The sequence below is a fragment of the Agelaius phoeniceus genome, chromosome 2 (assembly GCF_051311805.1).
Source record: "Agelaius phoeniceus isolate bAgePho1 chromosome 2, bAgePho1.hap1, whole genome shotgun sequence".
NCBI lineage: Eukaryota > Metazoa > Chordata > Aves > Passeriformes > Icteridae > Agelaius > Agelaius phoeniceus.
In genome coordinates, this window is record NC_135266.1 from 61,014,677 (window position 1) to 61,033,041 (window position 18,365).

Consider the following 18,365-nt stretch of genomic DNA (forward strand, 5'->3'; position numbering starts at 1 on the left):
AGAGAATGAAGAATAACATTTCCTTGAAGAATTTACTCAAACTAGGTTTGATACCATATGCCAAGTTAAGATGAAAGTTTCATGTTAGCATAAATTGATGAGAATTAGTGTATATTTTTTATGTTGTATATGCTAAATGCAATGCTGGTGGAAAAATACAGAAAAATATTAAAAAGCTCATTGTTTTAGTGTATTTCTACCTGAACTTAGGAAAAAAAATTGAAAGCTCCTTTTTCCACCCCCAAAGAAAGAAAATACTTGAAGTGGTGGGGACCTTCTTGTGAATGTCCAACCACAGCACTGGAATCAAAGTTCTTATATTAAGGTGTGTCCAATATATCCAAAATATTTTGCTTAGAAAATGCAGGCTATTTTCAAATCACTTAATGTAAAAAAAAAGTCAATAATGAAACATTCAATTTGTTGTTCAAGTTTTCACTGAGTCATTGAGGGCAGGGAGGGAGATGAGGCAACTTCAAACATGGTAGATAGAGTAGACTATTACCAAGAAACCTCTAATGTCTAGACTGAGTTTAAAAAATTGGAAAAGATTTTTAAAAAACCCCAAAATAATCCAAATAAACAACATGACTTGGAACAAAATAAAAAAATCAGAAGGAAATGAAATTCACCCCCAGGCTATGTTGGAGATGTTTTGATGCAGTTTGGTAGACCTGATAGGAGAGCCATTGCTCCTGCTCCAACTGCCTCCAATGGGTTCTTCTCCCAGTCCAAGGAGAAGGAAAGGAAATAGTTGGTCACTCCTTGTTCTAGCAGGCAGCTCCTCTCACTAACATATCTTAGGTGTTTTATTCCCCATAAGGATTAGTTGTCACATCCTTGCCTTGGACCTGACTTCAGGGCTCCCTTGGCCCTCTGTAAATGCAGCAGTGTGCCCCCAAACAAAAATACCCCAATAATCCTGCGATTCTGACACCTGTCTTTAAATTCTTTGCTAGCTTTGACAGAATTACATTTTCCAACAAAATCCTTGGCCTGTGATTTTCAACCAGTTCAGTCAAGCAGCAGAGAGACCTCGGTCTCATCAGGAACTGTGCTCTTCGACTCAGTGAGCAAAGGGAAATCACGCAGGGCAGGACTCCTTAGCAAAGACAGCAATCTGTCACCCTGACAGAAAGAACTGAAAAATCAGATTTGGCATTCAGGAGCCCAAAAGGGCAGGGCTGAGCTGAATTGTATCGCATAGGTTGCTCTTAGACCCAGCAGGATCTATGCAGCAACTGATGCCTGTCTGTATTCAATAAGACCTTGAAATACACCCCCAACCTAAGTAGGTTGTTATAATCTTCTGGGGCCCATACTAGCTTTCCACTTATGGAAACCAAGGTTTGAACTCCAGGGAATGAAATGAGGTGAGCACAATTGTATATCTAGTCACAGGTATAAGATTCAGGGCAGAAGAAACAGAAAAGGGGACTGGAGGCAAAGTGAGAATCTGAATTTCAGGGCAAAAGGGGATGTACAATATGTGAACTGAAGAAGTAACTTCAAGACTCGTAGAGTTTTAAGAGAGTCAATTTTTTTGTGGTTCAGTAAGCAAGGGAATGTGAGAGACTATATATGACATATATTTCATGGCAGGTGACTTTGGCCACAAAGCTCCAGCATGACCAAGGCTAAAGAGGCCAGATGTGTAGAGGTATAAACAACCATCACGTGAGATCCTCCGGTGCATCATGAGGAAAGGAGGGGAGCTGACTAATCTTACTCTGACACTCCTTCTTAGTGTAAAGCCCTTTATAACATGACATTCCTCAGCAGTCTCTCACACTCAGGGAACAAACATCCTTGGGCAACTGTTGCTCACCATTAGCTACAGAAAGCTGCCTTCCAAAAACCAAAATGCTCTAAGTCGTCTTGTTTTCTTCCTTTTGAGGTTACACTCTTACCATCAAGGCAGTTCATCAACTCACTGCTGATAAACTTATTATCAACAAAAATAGTTCCTTTTTCTGCATCTGGGAGAAGTGCAGCAGTTTTGGTTCCTCAAATGAGGTGAGCTGCTGTGGCAACTCTTTGGGCCTGGCTTAGTGGCACTATCTCAACTTCATGGGAGTGCTTTATAGCCTCAGTTAAATGAGTAGATAAGCAGATGAGTAGATTCATCTTTTTGCACCAATAGTACTCCTACATCTTTGTAAATAGACGGATTTTGCAAAAGCTAAAGCTCAGATGTCAGTGTGCTTTTTTTTTTCTATGAAAAAGCTTTAAAACACAAAGAAAATGTAAATACATTATGTAAATACATTAAAAATGTATTTACAAATACAAATTCCTTTTTTTTTTGTGAAATACAATTTCTTGTCCATGTTTACACTTACCAAGTAGATGGTCTCAAGATAACTTGTTGTAATCAAGTAATCAAACATGATAGCTGCAAATTCAAAAGGGCAGGCTGAAAGTAGAGTGAAGAACACCAATATTTTGGATGGTGACTAAGCTTAATTGTTTTTCTCTCTCCTCCAGTTCTACTTTTTCACATATCCCGCTATTCCACAACAACAGGGAGGAAAACAGAACAGTGAAAGTGTTGAGTTCAAAGGAGATACAACATCCACTTGAAGGGCTGTAATGCTTTGGCTGGTTTTCAAGGGGATGCTGGTATCTAGTAAACCAAGAAGGCTGAAGTAAACACACTGTGTATTAATAAAAGGTGTAATGGAGGGCAGAGAAATACTTCTGCTCCATCAGGTTGGCACGGTGGCCCTGGAAATAAGCACCCCACTGTGTCAGACATGGCCTACACATCCGTGCTGTCTGTTTCACAGTGGCTATGCCGTGTCCCAGCTCCTGGGAGTTTGTTTTAACGTGCCCGTGGGACCACCCGCAGCCACTGAGGAGGAACGAGGCGCCGTTTCACCCTCAATTTAACATCCAAAGGGTGTCAAAAGCCCAGTACTGCGCTCTCGGAGCCTCTGCGGAGGAGTGGGGCCAGAGGGCTGTCCCAGCACGCGGGCCTTGCCCCTGGTCCCCTCCTGTCTCGGCTCGGGGCAGGGTGATGCGGGAACAGCGATGCTCCCTCCGGGGCGCCCCCCAACACGCAGCCGGGCCCGTCGGGGCCGCAGACCCCGCGCCCCGGGCCCTCACCGAGGCCAGCGGGGCCGGCCCGGGGGCCGGGGAGGCGGCGTGTCCCGCGGGGCAGGAGCGGCTCCCGGCGCACCGAGGGGCTTTCTCCCCTCGCCGCGGGGCGCAGCCTCGCCCGCCGGCCCCGCCGCGACGCCGGCAGCAGGAGCGGCCCTAAACCGGCTTACGCCCAAGGCGATTTGCCCGTGATCCGCCGGGCTTCCCGGGCGGGAGGGGGCCGGGCGTGCGGGCGGCTGGGACAGCGCGGCGGGCGGGCGGGGGGCGGCGATGATGTGAGCGGCGCGGCAGCTGCAGGCCGGCTCCCCCGGGAGCCGGGGCTGAGCCCGGTGGCCGTGGGAGGGAAAGGAGCCGGGCGGGGAGGGAGGAGGGGGCCTGGACATAGCCGGGGGAGAAAAGGGAGGAGCGGGGCCGGGGTGGGGGGAGGACGAGCGGCGCCGGGGAAGCGCTGCCAGCCGGAGCAGCGGCAGCGGCGTGAGGGAGGCGAAGCCCGGCGGACCCAGCTCCGCTGCCCGTCGGCGCTCTCCCCGCGGAGGTTGGGGACCTGCTGCGGGGTGATGGAGGAGCATGAGTACCCTTCCTATAGCGCCCGCAGCCCCGCCTGGGAGGAGCTGGTAGGTACATGCGTGCCTTGCCGTTGCACAGGCGTTTCCTACCCTTTTTCCTGCCTGTATTGTTCAGCCGGGGGGTCGGGCTATCATCCTTATCTGTGCCCTCCAGCCCCCCCTTCCCTTCTTCCGACCCCGCTCCACGCCAGAGCCCTGCCGCCGGCGCTCGTCCCCTCCCCGCGGGGAGCGGGGGGGTGGGAGCCTTTCGCCCCCGCCGTGTCTGGCCATTTGCTGACGAGCTCGTCCCTCTGGGAGACGGGGAGTTCATTGCCCTTTCTGAGTTTCACTGCCCGGGTGGAAAGCCTGGGATTAGCACCGAGAGCCTTGCCTTCAACTTTGCCGGGGGGGGGGTGGGTTGGATGTTGACACCGTTAAACTCCTCTTAGCACAGCAAAAGCAGCGTTGGGAGGCAGCTTTCAGAAAGAGACGCACACTTTCCCCCCCTTCTTCTACTGGAGCTAGGCTGGGAATTGTTCCCATCGCAGCGGCAAGCGGGACAGGGCTGGGGGTACCCTGCTGTCACCCCGCCGTGTGGGGAAAGTGCGTGCCTTTGGGCAGCTAGGAAGGCAGGGGAGTGCTCAAACTGGCCAGGAGGAAAGCTGCGGTGAGGTGCCTTTGCGGTTTGTTTAAGGAACTGGAAGACCCTCCTTCCAACCAAAGGAAATCATGTCACCGGCATCCTCAGCAGGCGATAAAATCAGATTTCCCTTTTCAGGGCAGTCTCGTCCCGCTCCTGGGCTTTTCTCCATTGTGCAAACACACACACACATCAGGCAGGGAGGGCTAAAAATAGGCTTTGGGTAGTTGCTTGGGAGATTTCAGGCTATCTAAGAGGTCAAGGCTAGGCTGCCTCTGGCCCTGAACTTGGTGAGGCAACATGAAGCATGGACCTGTGCCACTGCCAAGCTCCCCTTTAGATGGCTGTACCATGTTTTGCTAACTCGTTTTGTTGGTCCAGTTTTTACTTGTAAACCCAGTTTTAAAGAGAAAACGGGGGAGACCCATTCTCTGCGTGGCTTGGTGTGTGCACCCTCAGGAAAGCAGCAGCGGAGCCCTGGAGATACCCACAATGAACTAAGTTCACTCCCTTCCTTGTTAGGATTTGCAGCCCTTACAAATATATTTTTACTGTCCTAGTATTTGTTATTAAGTTGAACATCCCCCTTCGCTGCCCTCTGCAGTCCTCAAGCCCTGAAACTGTTGCCGGAGATGCAGCTGTGATAGGGAAAACAGCTGTATGTGTGTTCCGGTAACATGGGGCTGACATTGAAAGGATCAGGCAAGGGAAACCCGAGATTTTTGCCTGGAGAGATGAAGACATCGTGGGAGGAAGGCAGCGAAGTCAATTCCTGCGAATGCGTTATCCTATTAAACAGTGACATTTAAATTGCTGCCGTCATCCAAAACTCAGCTGAAACTCGGGAGGCAGATGGATTGCAGCCCCTCTCCGCTTGGAAATGCAGAGTCCTGGCTGAAGCATCCAAGCCCGTTTCCTTCTGTGCGCATGGCTTAGATAAACAAGGAGCACATCTTTTTTTTTCTCCATTTCCCCCTCCCCCAGTAAGGGCCAGGATTTGGGTCATGTTTATCATTTCATTGCTGCATTTGTTAGAGAGTACATCCATGAATGCAGTTTTAAGGTTAACCACTGCACCGATTTCCTTTACAAGACTCTAATTTCAGCTAATCCACTCAATCCTTTACCTGGTAACCTGCTGGTAAAATACATGGTCTTTGTGGCAAGAGCCACATTGTTCTTTCCATCTGCTCATAAGCAGGCTTTTTATGATAATGGGGGCAAAGGGAGATTCAGGTGAAGACCTGAATGATGAAAGGGAAAACATAGTACACTCTCTCCCCTGCTCTTAAAACATGAAACAAAGAGTAGTAAGATAGGGAAAACTATTTTTTGCAGGTTTTGAATCTGTGCAAGTTAATAACCTATGCAAATTTCTGATTATTGGGAAATGCTCTTCCTGTAGCTATTCTGAGAAATAAGTTATGGACATTAAATGAAGTGAGAAGTCCTTTTACCAGTCAGGGTTGGACTTGTCTGTGTACTACTTCAAATTTCTATAAAGACCTTTTCTTAACTCACACCACACTTTTTAATTGAAAAGCTCTTCCTGAATCCAGTAAGAGTTGTAAGACCCCATGATGGAGCTAAGCAGACGTGACTTAAAATGTAAGGCGCACCCTGCATTCTTGCAAGGGAGGTTTGGTGGCTTTGTAGTAAAAATGTGCATAACACATGACTCACAAAGCTCTGGACACAATTTTCATATGTTATATGAGAACTGAGTCTTGGTTTTACCTTACTTTTTTATTACCTGCCCTGGTTTGGACCTTTTTATTTTGAAGCATACAACACAGTTTAGTAGTTTCCTTAATTTTGTAACCTACAGGTCACGGAATTCCCTTGTCTAATCCCAAACCAGCCACAAGTGATGCAGTTACTTTCTTTAACAGTGGTATGGATACATGTTGTTATATTTTGGCTTCCTCTTTTCTAAGTAAGGAAGTCAAGAAAGAATAGTATCACTAATTTGATCTGCAGAGGGAGTTCAGACAGGCAGGTCTGAAATAAACTTGTTCAGAGTGGGAAGCCCAGTTAAAAACTGTGGTTACCACCAAAATTAGGAAAGATTCAATAAAATCTTTTCAACATGGTGAATAATGAATTGTTAACCTGACACACTATTGATTCAAATTCCCTCAGAAAAACTTTCTGAGATGAAGAATAGAAAAGCATTACCCTTTAGTTTATAGATGCCAAAGTGACTTGGAAAAAAAAATGTGAAAATGCTTGTTACAAAGGGAATGAGTTTTAGGGCTGAAATCAAATAGTGCAGTAATCTGTATTATAAACTATAATTTTCAGTGCAGCTAGAATGCAATGTGTATTTAGATTTTTTCTATATTGCATATGCATTTTACGACACATGTCCTATTAGGACTCAATGTGGTTGAGTCAAAATGTTCTCACAGTGTATATATGTATATTAAATGTATACAATATCACAGTGTAAATATGTATGTATTACATAAAGGGCAGTTTATCAGCTGATATTAATTGCTGTAGCACAAATGATGTCAGCAGAGCTATTTTTTGTTGTTTGAGTATCATCTTCCTTTAAACACCAACCTTTATGCTTTTTACTCCCTTGCTTCAGTTAGGAAATTTAAGGTCATTGCTAAGAAGTGTGAAACTATTAAGTGAAAGACAGAGCATGTGCAAATACTGTATGTGTTTTTAATGGCTGCATAGAGTCCAACATTGTTAAAGAGCCCAACTTGCAGAAGTCCAGTGGTACCATTTGTGCCAGAGTATTTGTAGCTGTGGTCACGGGGCTGAAAGGTGCTATCCAATATTTCACATATTGAGTCTGACATGGACCACCTGGGAGAAAGCCAGCTGTGACATGAAGGAAAAGAAGTCAAATTGCAAGTCCTTTTTGAGGTGAACTCCATTGCCACCTTAGCCAGCTTTATCTGGATAAAGGCTGGAACTGGACCCTGATTATCTATTAACACCTTTGAAAAGAAGAACAAGTGGAAATAGCGGTATCTTTAAAACTGTCTTTGTGCCTCAGCAACGTATATATTTGTAGAAAAAAACCTCTATGCTAACATGAGTAACTTTTGTATTTTCAACAATGATTAACACTTGGTTTCTCATTTTGGAGAACTCTGTACGCATTAAACAACTGGAGACGTTAGAGCCTGTAACTTCACAGAATCTACTATGTGCTTCACAGAAACCATGTTCTCATATTCTTGTTGAAGTGTTCTCATGGGACATTTCCTATCATTTGCAGACTTAGGTTATTGCTACTAAAATCTTCACATTAAGTAACCTGAGAGAACATTCCTAGTACTTTTTGTTTCTTTCATAGCACTCTGAAGTTTACCAAGACATGATGAAAGAGACTTGCTTGGAAGTGAAAGGCTAATGCTTTCTTTCCTGGTAACCACACTTCTCTGTTTGGATAGTCAGGAGTGAGGAAGAGCACACTGAGGTAGCCCAGGTGAAGATGCATGGTGCCCTCTGCATGGTGCAGCTACTAGTGCTCATAGCTAAGCTCTAAAAATGAACAGAAGTTGAAGACTTGTATTTATTCTTACAGTAACTACTATTGTTCAGCCAGCACTATTTAATTCAGTTGAATTAAATGTAGCCAGTCTTGCTTGTATTCTGTCAGCACCAAATGTTTCTCAAATCACAGTTACTATTATGTGCAATATGTTAGGAAACTATATCTTGTTGTCCCCTTGAAATATTCAAGTGACATTTACCTTCAAAAGAATTAAGGAATTGCAGTGAGACATGTTCTGGCATAATCTGCTATTCCCAAAATTCAGATGGTGAAGAGGAAGAAAGGATGGTGGAAAGACACAGTGTCCATAAACATTGCTTTTACTATCTTTCTTCCTAGCTGTGCCCTAAACTTATCTACTGAGAGCAATGCATACTTGCACCTGGTCAAGTTTGATCCCATGTTTTGAAAAAATGGAGAACTCCTTCTCAGGTGAAGAGTGAGATAAGACAGAATTAGTCCTTATTTTCACAATCATTTTGAGATGAGGTATTAATGATAGGATTTAGGCCTTATTAATATTTTGATAGAGCATGTAGGTAAATTGATCAAAATGCCTTTAAAATAGAACTTCTAAATCCTTAAAATAGATATTTTGAATTTTTAAATGTTACTTTTGTTATTTTTTAAAATCTAACCTCCACAATTGGTCCTATGTGGAGGTGGGTAGTAGAATTGTATTTGAAGTACCTGCTGCCAGTAACACAGAACTAAGCCACAAGAACTCCAAGGCTTCATGGAAATATTGCTTTCCCCCACTACTAGAAATAAAAACCCCAATAAAAGAAATGGGCTGGACTATAAAAACTCTGGACTCTTTGAAATTCAGACTGTGGCAAGGTGTCGCAGTGTAGAATAGGTTGTACAGTTGTTTACTTTTCCTCATTAAATGCTTTGTATTTAGGTACTGCGGCATTATATTAGCATGTTAAGAGATGTTAGTTCCCTTTCTGGAAATATAAATAGAATTGTGGGAATATAGAAACCACAAACATTGATTGCTTTCTTATGCTTAATCCGGCCCATGCAGCTAGGATTTGTGTGTTTTATTTAGTATTGCTGTGATTTAAACACTTATTTTGAACACTGACTGCATACAAGCCACAATAATTTCAAAGTCCCACAATTCAGAACATGTGGTGACATTTCGAGATTGTGCGAGCTGCCAGATCTGAGATGAAAAAGGAAAACTGACCCTTTCTTTCCCCAGAAGTAAGGGCTGCTCTTTCACAAAGACAAAAATGAACAGAATAACAAGAAAATTAAGCTATTATGAGAAAATCACTGGAAAGCAATAGATGCATTTACTAAAACTGTCCAAGGCTTTGGCGCTGATGGATAGTTACCACGGGGTTGACTGGCTGGAGGAATAGCATACAGATAAGGAGCCCATCGCATCAGATGCCGTCCGTCCAAGTCCCGAAGAGACATCCTGCGCTCCCAAGGGAGAGCGGCACAGCCTTCGGCCGGGACGGGGCAAGGGCTTGGCACGGCACCCGCCCGCTTTCGCCCTCCTTGCGCTCGGAACTCGGCACTGCCGCCCTCCGAGTGTCACCGGGCGGCACAGAGCGCACGGGGGTGCCCGGCGGGGCGGGCGGTGCTCGCTCCGGTGCCGGCCCCACCTCCCGGCCAGCCGGGACACTCCAGGAAACCCGGGCAGGTGCGGGAGCGCCGGGCGCCCTTCCCGCTCTCCGTCGCTTGTTTCTCCGGCCGGATTGGCCCCGGCTCTCACCTGCGGGCGGGCACCGTCCTGCCGGGAGCGGCCCGCCCGGCACCGGCACCGGCGCCCCCTGCAGCCGGCGGCCGCCCCGGGCCGCTCCCGGTCGGCAGGGGCGCAGGGGGCCGGGCCCGTCCGCCCGGCTCCGCCCGCCGGCGGGTGGCCGTGCCCCGGTCGCTAGGAGCGGGAGGGGGCGGGCGGCGCGGCCCGCGGCCCCTGCCTGTGGGAGGGGGCGGCGGAAGATGGCGGCCGGGCGGGCGGCCCCGCTTCGCTCCGCTCCGCCAGAGCCGCGGCCGCCACCTCCCCCGTCCCGCCCCCCCGCACCGCCTCTTTCCCCACCCTCCCGCGCCGCCTCCTCCTCCTCCTCCTCCCCGGGGAGGGGAGCGGCAGCGGCTGCCCTGGCTGAGCCGGGCTCGTGTGCTTTCTCTCGGTAGGAGTCCGGGAAGATGGCCGGGGCCGAGTCGGGGATGAGCGGCGCCGGGATCCCGCTGCAGCCCCAGCCCCAAGCCCCGGCGGCGGCGGCGGGGCCGGCGGACGAGTCGTCGGACAGCGAAGGGGAGCACGAGGGCCCCCAGAAACTCATCCGGAAAGTGTCCACCTCGGGCCAGATCCGCAGCAAGGTAAGGGGGGCAGGAGCCGGCCAGCCCCGCCGCTTTCACGGCCGGTTTGTCCATCCCCATCCCCAAGCGGGGCTAACACGGAGCTGGGGACGGCCGCTGCATCCCGCCCGCATCCCCAGGAGCGGCGGCGGGGGCTTGGCGGGGGGGGGAGGTTTGTGAGACAACCGTGCCTCTTCCTTCCTTTCCTCTCCCCTCCTCCCCGTCCAGCTGTTGCGTCCACATCTGTCCCCGGCTGGCAGGAAGAGCCCCCCGGGGCTGCGGCGCTCCGCTTGGCCGGAGGGGAAGCTGCCTGCCCCGGCAGCCGCCCTGCCCTGCCGGGCGTCCTGGGTGTGGGGGAAGCGGCGGGCTGCCTCCCTCCTTCCCTCCCTCCCTCCTTCCCTCCGGCTCCTCTTCCTCGGCGGCGGGCACCGCTGCCGCGGGGATCCCGCCCTGCCACCCTGCGGCGCGGGTGGGCTGGCTCAGCGAGCCCTTCCCCGCCACTTTCCATACCCGCCGCCCACCCTTTTTAGTTCACCGCCGGTCCCGGGGACCGCTGCCGTGCGCCCCGCCAGAGCGGCAGGCACCGAGCCCGCGGTGGCACGTCGGGCTCCTCTTCGGGAGTGCCGCCAAGGAGGGAAAGCCGGCTTCCACTTTGAAAGGCACCTCGCGGAAAGAGAAGTAAACTTCTATACATCCTCGCTCGTGACACTGGATGCGTAAAGCGGCTGTCAAAATTTTAGGTTAATGCAGTTTTTTTGGCTGTCTCGGGCTGCCGAGTTGTCCCAGTGGAATTAACTTTTTTCATGGATGGTGTGTTTATTTAGTTTTTTCCCCCCTTGTAAAATCAACAAGCAGGCATTTGAAAGCATAAACATCATGAAACAGACTTGCTGTGTAGAAGGATCCCATGACTTTCTACAAAGCGTGGTCCACAGTCAGTGATGGGATCTGCACAAAACCCACCTTGGGGAGAGCTTATTGATGCAATAACATGAAGATCAGGGCTTTTCTGGGAAGTGTCTGTTTTGAGGGGCAAAGTGACTCCATGCAGGCCTGAACTGATCACACTTAGGGTTTGATTTCTACACAATAGGTCACGTGGTGTTGTTTCCTCTACAGAGCACCCATTAAAGTTAGTAGTTAGTGAAGTCCGGTCCGGTTGGTGCTGTTCTTCCCTTGGGCTTTTGCTCCATGCACTATGTGCAAAAGGCAGCCACCTTTAAACAGTGATTGTTAAACAGTAATGTTGCTCTGTTATGTGAGGTGGAAGGCAGTTTTTTCCTGAAACCTCCTAAACAAGATGTGTCATTCCATTTTGTTGCTAAATGTTAATTTTGCATTTACAGATGTTAGGCCTGGCTGAAAGGTTACTATAGTAAATAATATACAACTGTTGCATTGTGTTGGAAACGTAGTTCTACACAAACTTTCAGTTTTAACACCCTTTTGTGTCTTCAGAACATTTTAAAAGTTACAGAGTACGATGCCTTTATTACCTGTAGTGGTATTAAATGCATTTGAGTGTTTGCTCTCAAAGAGGTTGATACTTGCATAAGGAAAACGTGCCTATTATGAATGTTGTCGACACAGATTGGTGAGATTGAGATCCCAGCCAATTCTTGCCAACTGTTACAGATGGGTGGGATATTCTGTGTCTGAAGGTTGTGAATGAATGCTGAGCTGGGATCGTCTGAAGATCTAAGACAGCTCTGCAAGTCTTGCCTTTGCTTATCTTAGCTCGAGTCCCAGTTCTATTTCTGTGAATCAGATATATATAGGAAAAACTGACTGCTGACATAATTGGAGTTAAAATGTTGCTTTACTGGTTGCAATTTACAATAATATGCAACTCCACATATAAACATCTTCCTTTCAATTTAATTAAAAGTGATATATCATTGTTAAAGATGAGACCCATGTTAAATAATTCAGTAGCACTTTATTTTATAACTCACAATGCATTATTTAAAAGTAGCTATATTTAGACAGACAACTCCCATTTAGTTTAAGGGTGTTGTATGTTTGCTGTTGTAGTAGTTGGTGATCAGTGGTTACATGAAACCACTAGAGCAAGGAACATCAGGGAGCTGCTCTTTTACCCAGCTAGTCCCTTTCATTCAAATTAGATTTGTTAAGCTTCACTTACTTGGTGGATGTGTTTGTAAGCTAAGGTTTTAATTAAATGGATTGGGTTTGTCTTACATCTAAGAATAGACTTTTGAAAGAACCCAAAGCATGTATATTACATTTATCATTGATGCTTGTGGGCCATTTAGGACTGTGCTATTTTTCTCCAGAGGTTGCTTATTTACTTACTTGAAGCATTTCAGCGACGTGGTATCGATTCCTTAGCTCAGAACTATACCCAAAAGTCTCCACTGGTAATTGTTTTTGTTTTACTTAAGGAAGATGTTATTTTTAGATGTTTTGGTACAGTTGATCATTTGTGAAAGCTACCATATGGTGATACTTTGCAGACAGAATCACTCAGGAGTGGATTTTTTTTAATGTGTGTATAACAGGATTTAGGAAATATACGTACAAGAACAAACCCCTTTCACTAGCACAAACACAACAAACAGAAGCCTAAAAACTTCTAACATCTGTAGTTCTCAAAGGCAATTTTTACTCTTTGCTCTTTTCTTCCTAAATAAAACCAATTAATTATTTAACTGAGGGCAGAGGGTGAATAAGAGAATGAGAAGATGAAAAGCAGGAGTACTGTATTGGCAGATATAATTACACCAAAGTTTATTGCTTGTTTGTGATATGCTAATGATTGGTTCACAGTTGTATTTAGAAGACTGTTGTCCAGTTTTGCCATAGCTTACCTGCACTGGAGAGCAACTTCCTTGGCAAGCTGTTAGCTTGATTTCAGTGGAACTACTTTTACAGTCAGTTGCTAAGAAAAACAGATTGGTGATGCGGCTGGACATCGTTGTAACTTCTGTTATGGGTGAAATTTTAGTTTATGCATATCTATCTCTTAAATTTTTACAAAACTTTAAAGCATATCTGTGTCAAAATGTGGCCATTATTAATTACCCCAAACAGAAAACTTGAAGATCAACATGTGTTTGTGTCTGCCAACTTGAGGAGGAGGGAACGAGTAGTGGTGTAAAGGACTAAAGGACTATTCTTTAGGCCAACATGTTGTTTGTCACTAGGAGCTGTTTGCTAAAGCCCCATACTTGGCTGTAGAGTGACACAGTAGCAGTAGGTACCTTTAGGGTACCAGTATCTTTAAATGTCATCCTGGAACCTTTTGCATCTGTGGAGTTTGTAAGTGTTCCATGGAGGAAACACTAGTTAATAATAAGTGACAGGTACCTTGTGAAGTTTGAGCACTTTTGAGCCAAAATCCCTAATGGAAACAGCTTTTGGTTTTGTAATGTCTACTTATCCTTCCCCCCCATTTTGAATGACTTGAATATTTAGCTCATAAAACATGTCTTGGTAAAAAAAACCAACAAAACACAAAACCAACAAACATTTTAAGAATATACATTTTGGATTTTTGGTAACTTTGGAAAACTGTAGTCAGACAGTTTGGAAGTAGTATATATGATGATGCTGGGTTACAAGCAGGGTTACATTGGAGATTGAAGTAATGGAAAGTTCTCCATGTGTGTGTTAAATTTGGCTTCTTCATTTTTAAGATGTTGGTTAAGACAGGCAGAGTCAGTGCCTTCCTTAAACAGATGACTTCAGTTCTTGGGGCTACAGCCTGAAAACTGCCTGTCATCAGCTGGCTTCTAGTTGCTTTAAAGTTAATTGCTGTAGTGCAAAGCACATTCCTTAAAAAGATGGCCTTTCTTCTGTTCTTTATAGCAGAAATGTGTCGAGAAGGGGAAGTTCAAATTAGAGCTCACACTTTTTCTCTTTGAATTCTCCTCACCTTGAGGATCAGCAGAAGATTAATAAATGAAACGATCCCTGGGTACTTGGAAGTATAGTTGTTAGATGAGCACAGTTACAGCTCCCACTCTTGTCTTGAGTACTCTATAAAAAACTGCATATGAAGAGTAGCACTTTTATCACTGACCTAGCTTTCTATTTTAATGGCTCCACATCCAGTTAATGCAAAACCTCTGTTGGATATGTGGTTTGCTCTCAAATCTGCATTAAGTTTCTGGCCTGTGTTTATTTTTGCGTGAAGCAGACATTCTGGAGCAGAAAGTACAATTTAGGAAATGCAAGAAAATGTGGTGTATTGAGTAAGATAAATACACTTGTAAGGTATGTGGGATAAAGCTTTCTTCCTCTCCTTCACCCCCAGTGGTTTTTGTTAGTAATGAAATTGCTGTAACATGGCAGATATTGTGAAGCAAGACTGCGTTATAATTAGTGGAGATAATACAGTGTTGTTTAGTTAAATGGCAAGAGTTATTACTTGAATTTTCTTATCTGAGTTATTAACATATATTTTTTGAGATCTTAAATCATTATGGAGTAATAAAAGTAAATTAATTAAATTCTCCAATGTGGTTTTATTTGCCTTCACACCATCCATTTAGGAACTGAGCCTTCAAAAAGTTTCTAACCTTTTCCATATGGTGACATTTGACAGTGCCAAGTCCCAGCAGTCACTTCCTGTTTGTTTCTGGTATACATTTCTCTCAGTTTACCATAGCTTGTTAATTCACCTAAATGTAAAGTGCTGTGAGTGATACCAGTGTTGAAATGCATGAGCATCATTCTTTGCAATGTGATCTGTTTTTCCTTGTTTTAATGGTTCCCGATTTACTCAACTAAGTAGTAGTTCATTCCTTTCTGGTTAAGGAAACTTAACCAGATTTTTTTAATGCACCAGAAGTTCTCAGGAAAATGCCATGGTAGCAAAGTTTACCCCAGTGGAGATCCTTTATATACATTAGGATTGTGTGACTCTGCACAGCTTCAAAATGCGCTGTAGTTTGTAATGTACTCTGCAACTGCAGTGATATGAATAGTGTCACTAGCGAGGAAGTGCACAGCAATCGTCCTCAAGTTCTTGGCACCTGGTAGTGTTCACAGAACAGACTGAAGGGTGCTACGGGATATCTGTCTTCAGTATTCATATTTTCCATTATTTTCATTCTGCAATTAAATTTATGTACTGTATATCCATCTTTAGTAAAATATCTCAGCAATTTTTTTTCCCCACAACTGTTGTAAAATCTGGCAAATTTGTTTCTCTCACCACATCCTGGGGACTTAAACCTATTTTTAAAGTGAACTATTCATTAATGTGTATTCCTGATATGTGCAACACACATATGTATGCGCAGGGCAATATATTTAAGTTTTGATATGGATATATATATAAATATATTATTCTGTTCTAGAGTATGCCTGGACAAAGCAAACCAGTTTCTATCATTAAATGGTGTGCAATATTTGTTGCTTCTCATAATTGCTGTGTGTCTACATAAGCTTTCAAAATAGAGTCCATTAAAGGAAATTTTCAGGCAAAGACATGATAGTTTGGGGAAGTTAAAAATGACTGAACACACTATGTAGAAGTAAGCAGGGTTAGAATGGAAAGAGTTACACTATTTAGGGCACAGTGGTCATTACCACTCCAAATTCTGACACATGTTTGTATAAAACTGAAATGAAATCTGCTAAGGCATTTTAGTGATGCATGCATTGGCAAAGCTTAAATTGCTAGCTAAGTACAAGAAAGGAGGAGCTTGTAACATTTTACCGTAGGTATTTGCAAGCAGGTCTTCAAAGAATGTTGCTTTTGTGGGTTTTTTTTGGTGTTTGTTTCTGTGGTGTGGTGGTTTTTTTTTTTGGCTTTTTTTTTTTTTTTTGAATCTTTAAAGTATTAATGTTATTTTGTACTGTGAGATAACATGAATTAGCCTTTTTTTCCTCCCAGCCAGCTGGGTGAGCTGTGAAGGTGGAAAAAAGATAATCACACTTTCATCTTTAATACAAGATTTTGATTATTTTCTGCTTTGTTCTAAGGAGCTGGAGAATGCTTTTCTGTAAAAAAGATTGGGTGAAACACTTTGAGTTTATTTTGTACTTTAAGGAGAATTTTGTTTTTTAAGAAGCAAAAAAAAGAGACTTATTCAAGAATAAATGATAATTGGCAATCCCTTTCAGAGATGCCTTATCTTGTGGACTTCATGTGCAGAGTCCTGGAGACACAGAGCAGCCATGCCAGAGCTCAAGAAAGGACTATTCTATAGCTGGGTCTTTATCCATGTAAGGCTATATAGATCATTTGCAAACATCTTGAATTGTTTCCAGCAGCAACGTCAGAATGCAGGATGCAACACTGTTGTATGACTGCTGTATGACTACTGGATGACTAGCTGGACTAGCCAAATTACTTTGGATATCTAAAGCAGAATACCTAGAATTACAGTGGTTTTGTATTTGAAGTAGTGATTAAAAGAGAAGTCTGTTTGGCTATCACAAAGCCTTTTTCTGGAGGGAACTGTTGAAATTCTCTTGACTAGCTGAAGACAATAAAAGGCAACTTAGACCAATGTTCTTGCTCTGGAACACTCCAAAAGACTATATATATATTTCTTTTAAAACAATATTCCTCTCATTTTCTTTGAACTCTGACCAGCCATGCTTCTGGTAAGGGATCTACAGAAGAACATACATATATTTTGCAGACCTCAAAATCTTAGCAAAGCAATAAGGTAATGTGTGGATTCATTGATGCTTAGAATATGGAGTTTTGGGTATAAAAGAATGCTCTGTAGTCATGCTGTTTTGGCAGTTTTCCTCTGACGGGATAATTAAGACATAGTTTGATGTCTTGTGAGAGCACTTTGGTAGCTTACTTGAAAGGGAACCACAAGGCCAGTATTTTGTTCTGGTCGGCCATTAAATTTTTGAGATTTTTTTATTATTTGTAAAGTAGGGGGAAATGATGTCAACAATTGCTTGAAGTTGTTGACAGCATGGCTAGTTTTGTTTGGTGTTTTTGTTTGGTCTGATACTTTGGTATCTGAACTTTGCCTTTATTAAGAGAGAGAGCTCTTTCTTTCACCTTTGCATTTGCTACCTTTTTACATTGCTGTTCTATCCTTTCCCCCCTGGCCTTGAAAAAATCAGTTGCATTTTCCAAAATCTTCTTTTAAAAACTAGGGTACTAAATACATGCAGTGACCATAGCTGTATAATACTAAATTCAAGACATGATTCTCAATTTGCTAGCAATGGCACAAAAAAAAAGCAAAAGAAAAAAAAAAAGTCTGGCTTGGGGACATCCATGAATTATATTCTTTATATCATACCGAAAAGAAGCTTCATTCTTTCTTAATGTAAACACTGCATTTATCACTGCAAACAAGCCTAATGCTGACCCAAAATAAATATTGCATTGATATGCTAAAAATTAGATCACCACATTAGATGCTATTTAAAATGAATTAAGAGATTTATTCTGGTACAGCATTTGTGCACATACTGAAACACTTCAGTCACCCTGTACAGTTCTATGTGACTAATTACTTCTTAAAGTTAATCTGGTGCTTAAGTGCTCGTCAGATGTGGGTCATAAAAATTTTGTATATAAAGTCAGATCGCAGTTGACTTTAAAAACTTTTACCATGTAGGAATTATCATGATATATTGCACAATTAAGAAGAAAGAGTAAAAAAAATATTTTTCTAGCTAAGTTTTTTATTTGAATAGTATCCCTGTTTAGGAATATTTCACCACTTAGATACTGAAAGCACATTAACAAAACCTGAGCTTGTACTCTTGGGAGAGTTAGCATTATTGTAATGAATTCAGCAAGCTTTTACATTTGATGAGAATTTATTTGTTTATTAGATGGGCAGCATGAGATTTATGATGATCTGGACAATTCATTTCCTTGCCTTTAAGCGCTTGGGCTTTGCAAATTGTGTGAGATTGCACTATTTTATTGTCACTTAGCAACCTGAATAGGGTTTTAAAAGTGAGTAGTAGCTTGTGGGTGGCAAGTCTCCCTATATATTTCCCGGGTGGCAAGCAACACGAGCCCCTCTGTGGGCAGCAGGAGGATGTGTGTCCTGCTCTTGCCAGGGTCTTTCTAGACGTGCTCGCCGAGGAGAGCTGGCTGTGCCCTCAGTGTCATTTTGCACTTCTGGCATAGTTCCATGCTGGGAAGATCTGCTGAGGTTTTTCATGCCTGCAGAGATTTAAGTGGTTCTAAAGGACTGTCATGCTGCTCTGGTCAGTTATGTCCTGTTGTGTGGTTGCTTAAATTTAGTAACTGAGCTTGAATGACTTCAGTTTGACTGCT

General features: G+C 44.1%; 1 protein-coding gene across 2 annotated transcripts in view; it reads left to right on the plus strand.

Moving 5' to 3' along the window:
• The first annotated feature begins 3,510 nt into the window (after positions 1-3,510).
• The window catches only part of DGKH (diacylglycerol kinase eta), a 159,803-nt gene continuing 144,948 nt past the window's right edge, over positions 3,511-18,365 (plus strand). The window contains exons 1-2 of one of the 2 annotated variants that reach the window (XM_077173659.1): positions 3,511-3,716; positions 9,959-10,144. In XM_077173659.1, the coding sequence (XP_077029774.1) occupies positions 3,660-3,716; positions 9,959-10,144 (243 nt within the window). In that variant the 5' untranslated portion in view covers positions 3,511-3,659. The remainder of the gene's footprint in view (positions 3,717-9,958; positions 10,145-18,365) is intronic. The other variant, XM_054654464.2, reaches the window with a different exon arrangement.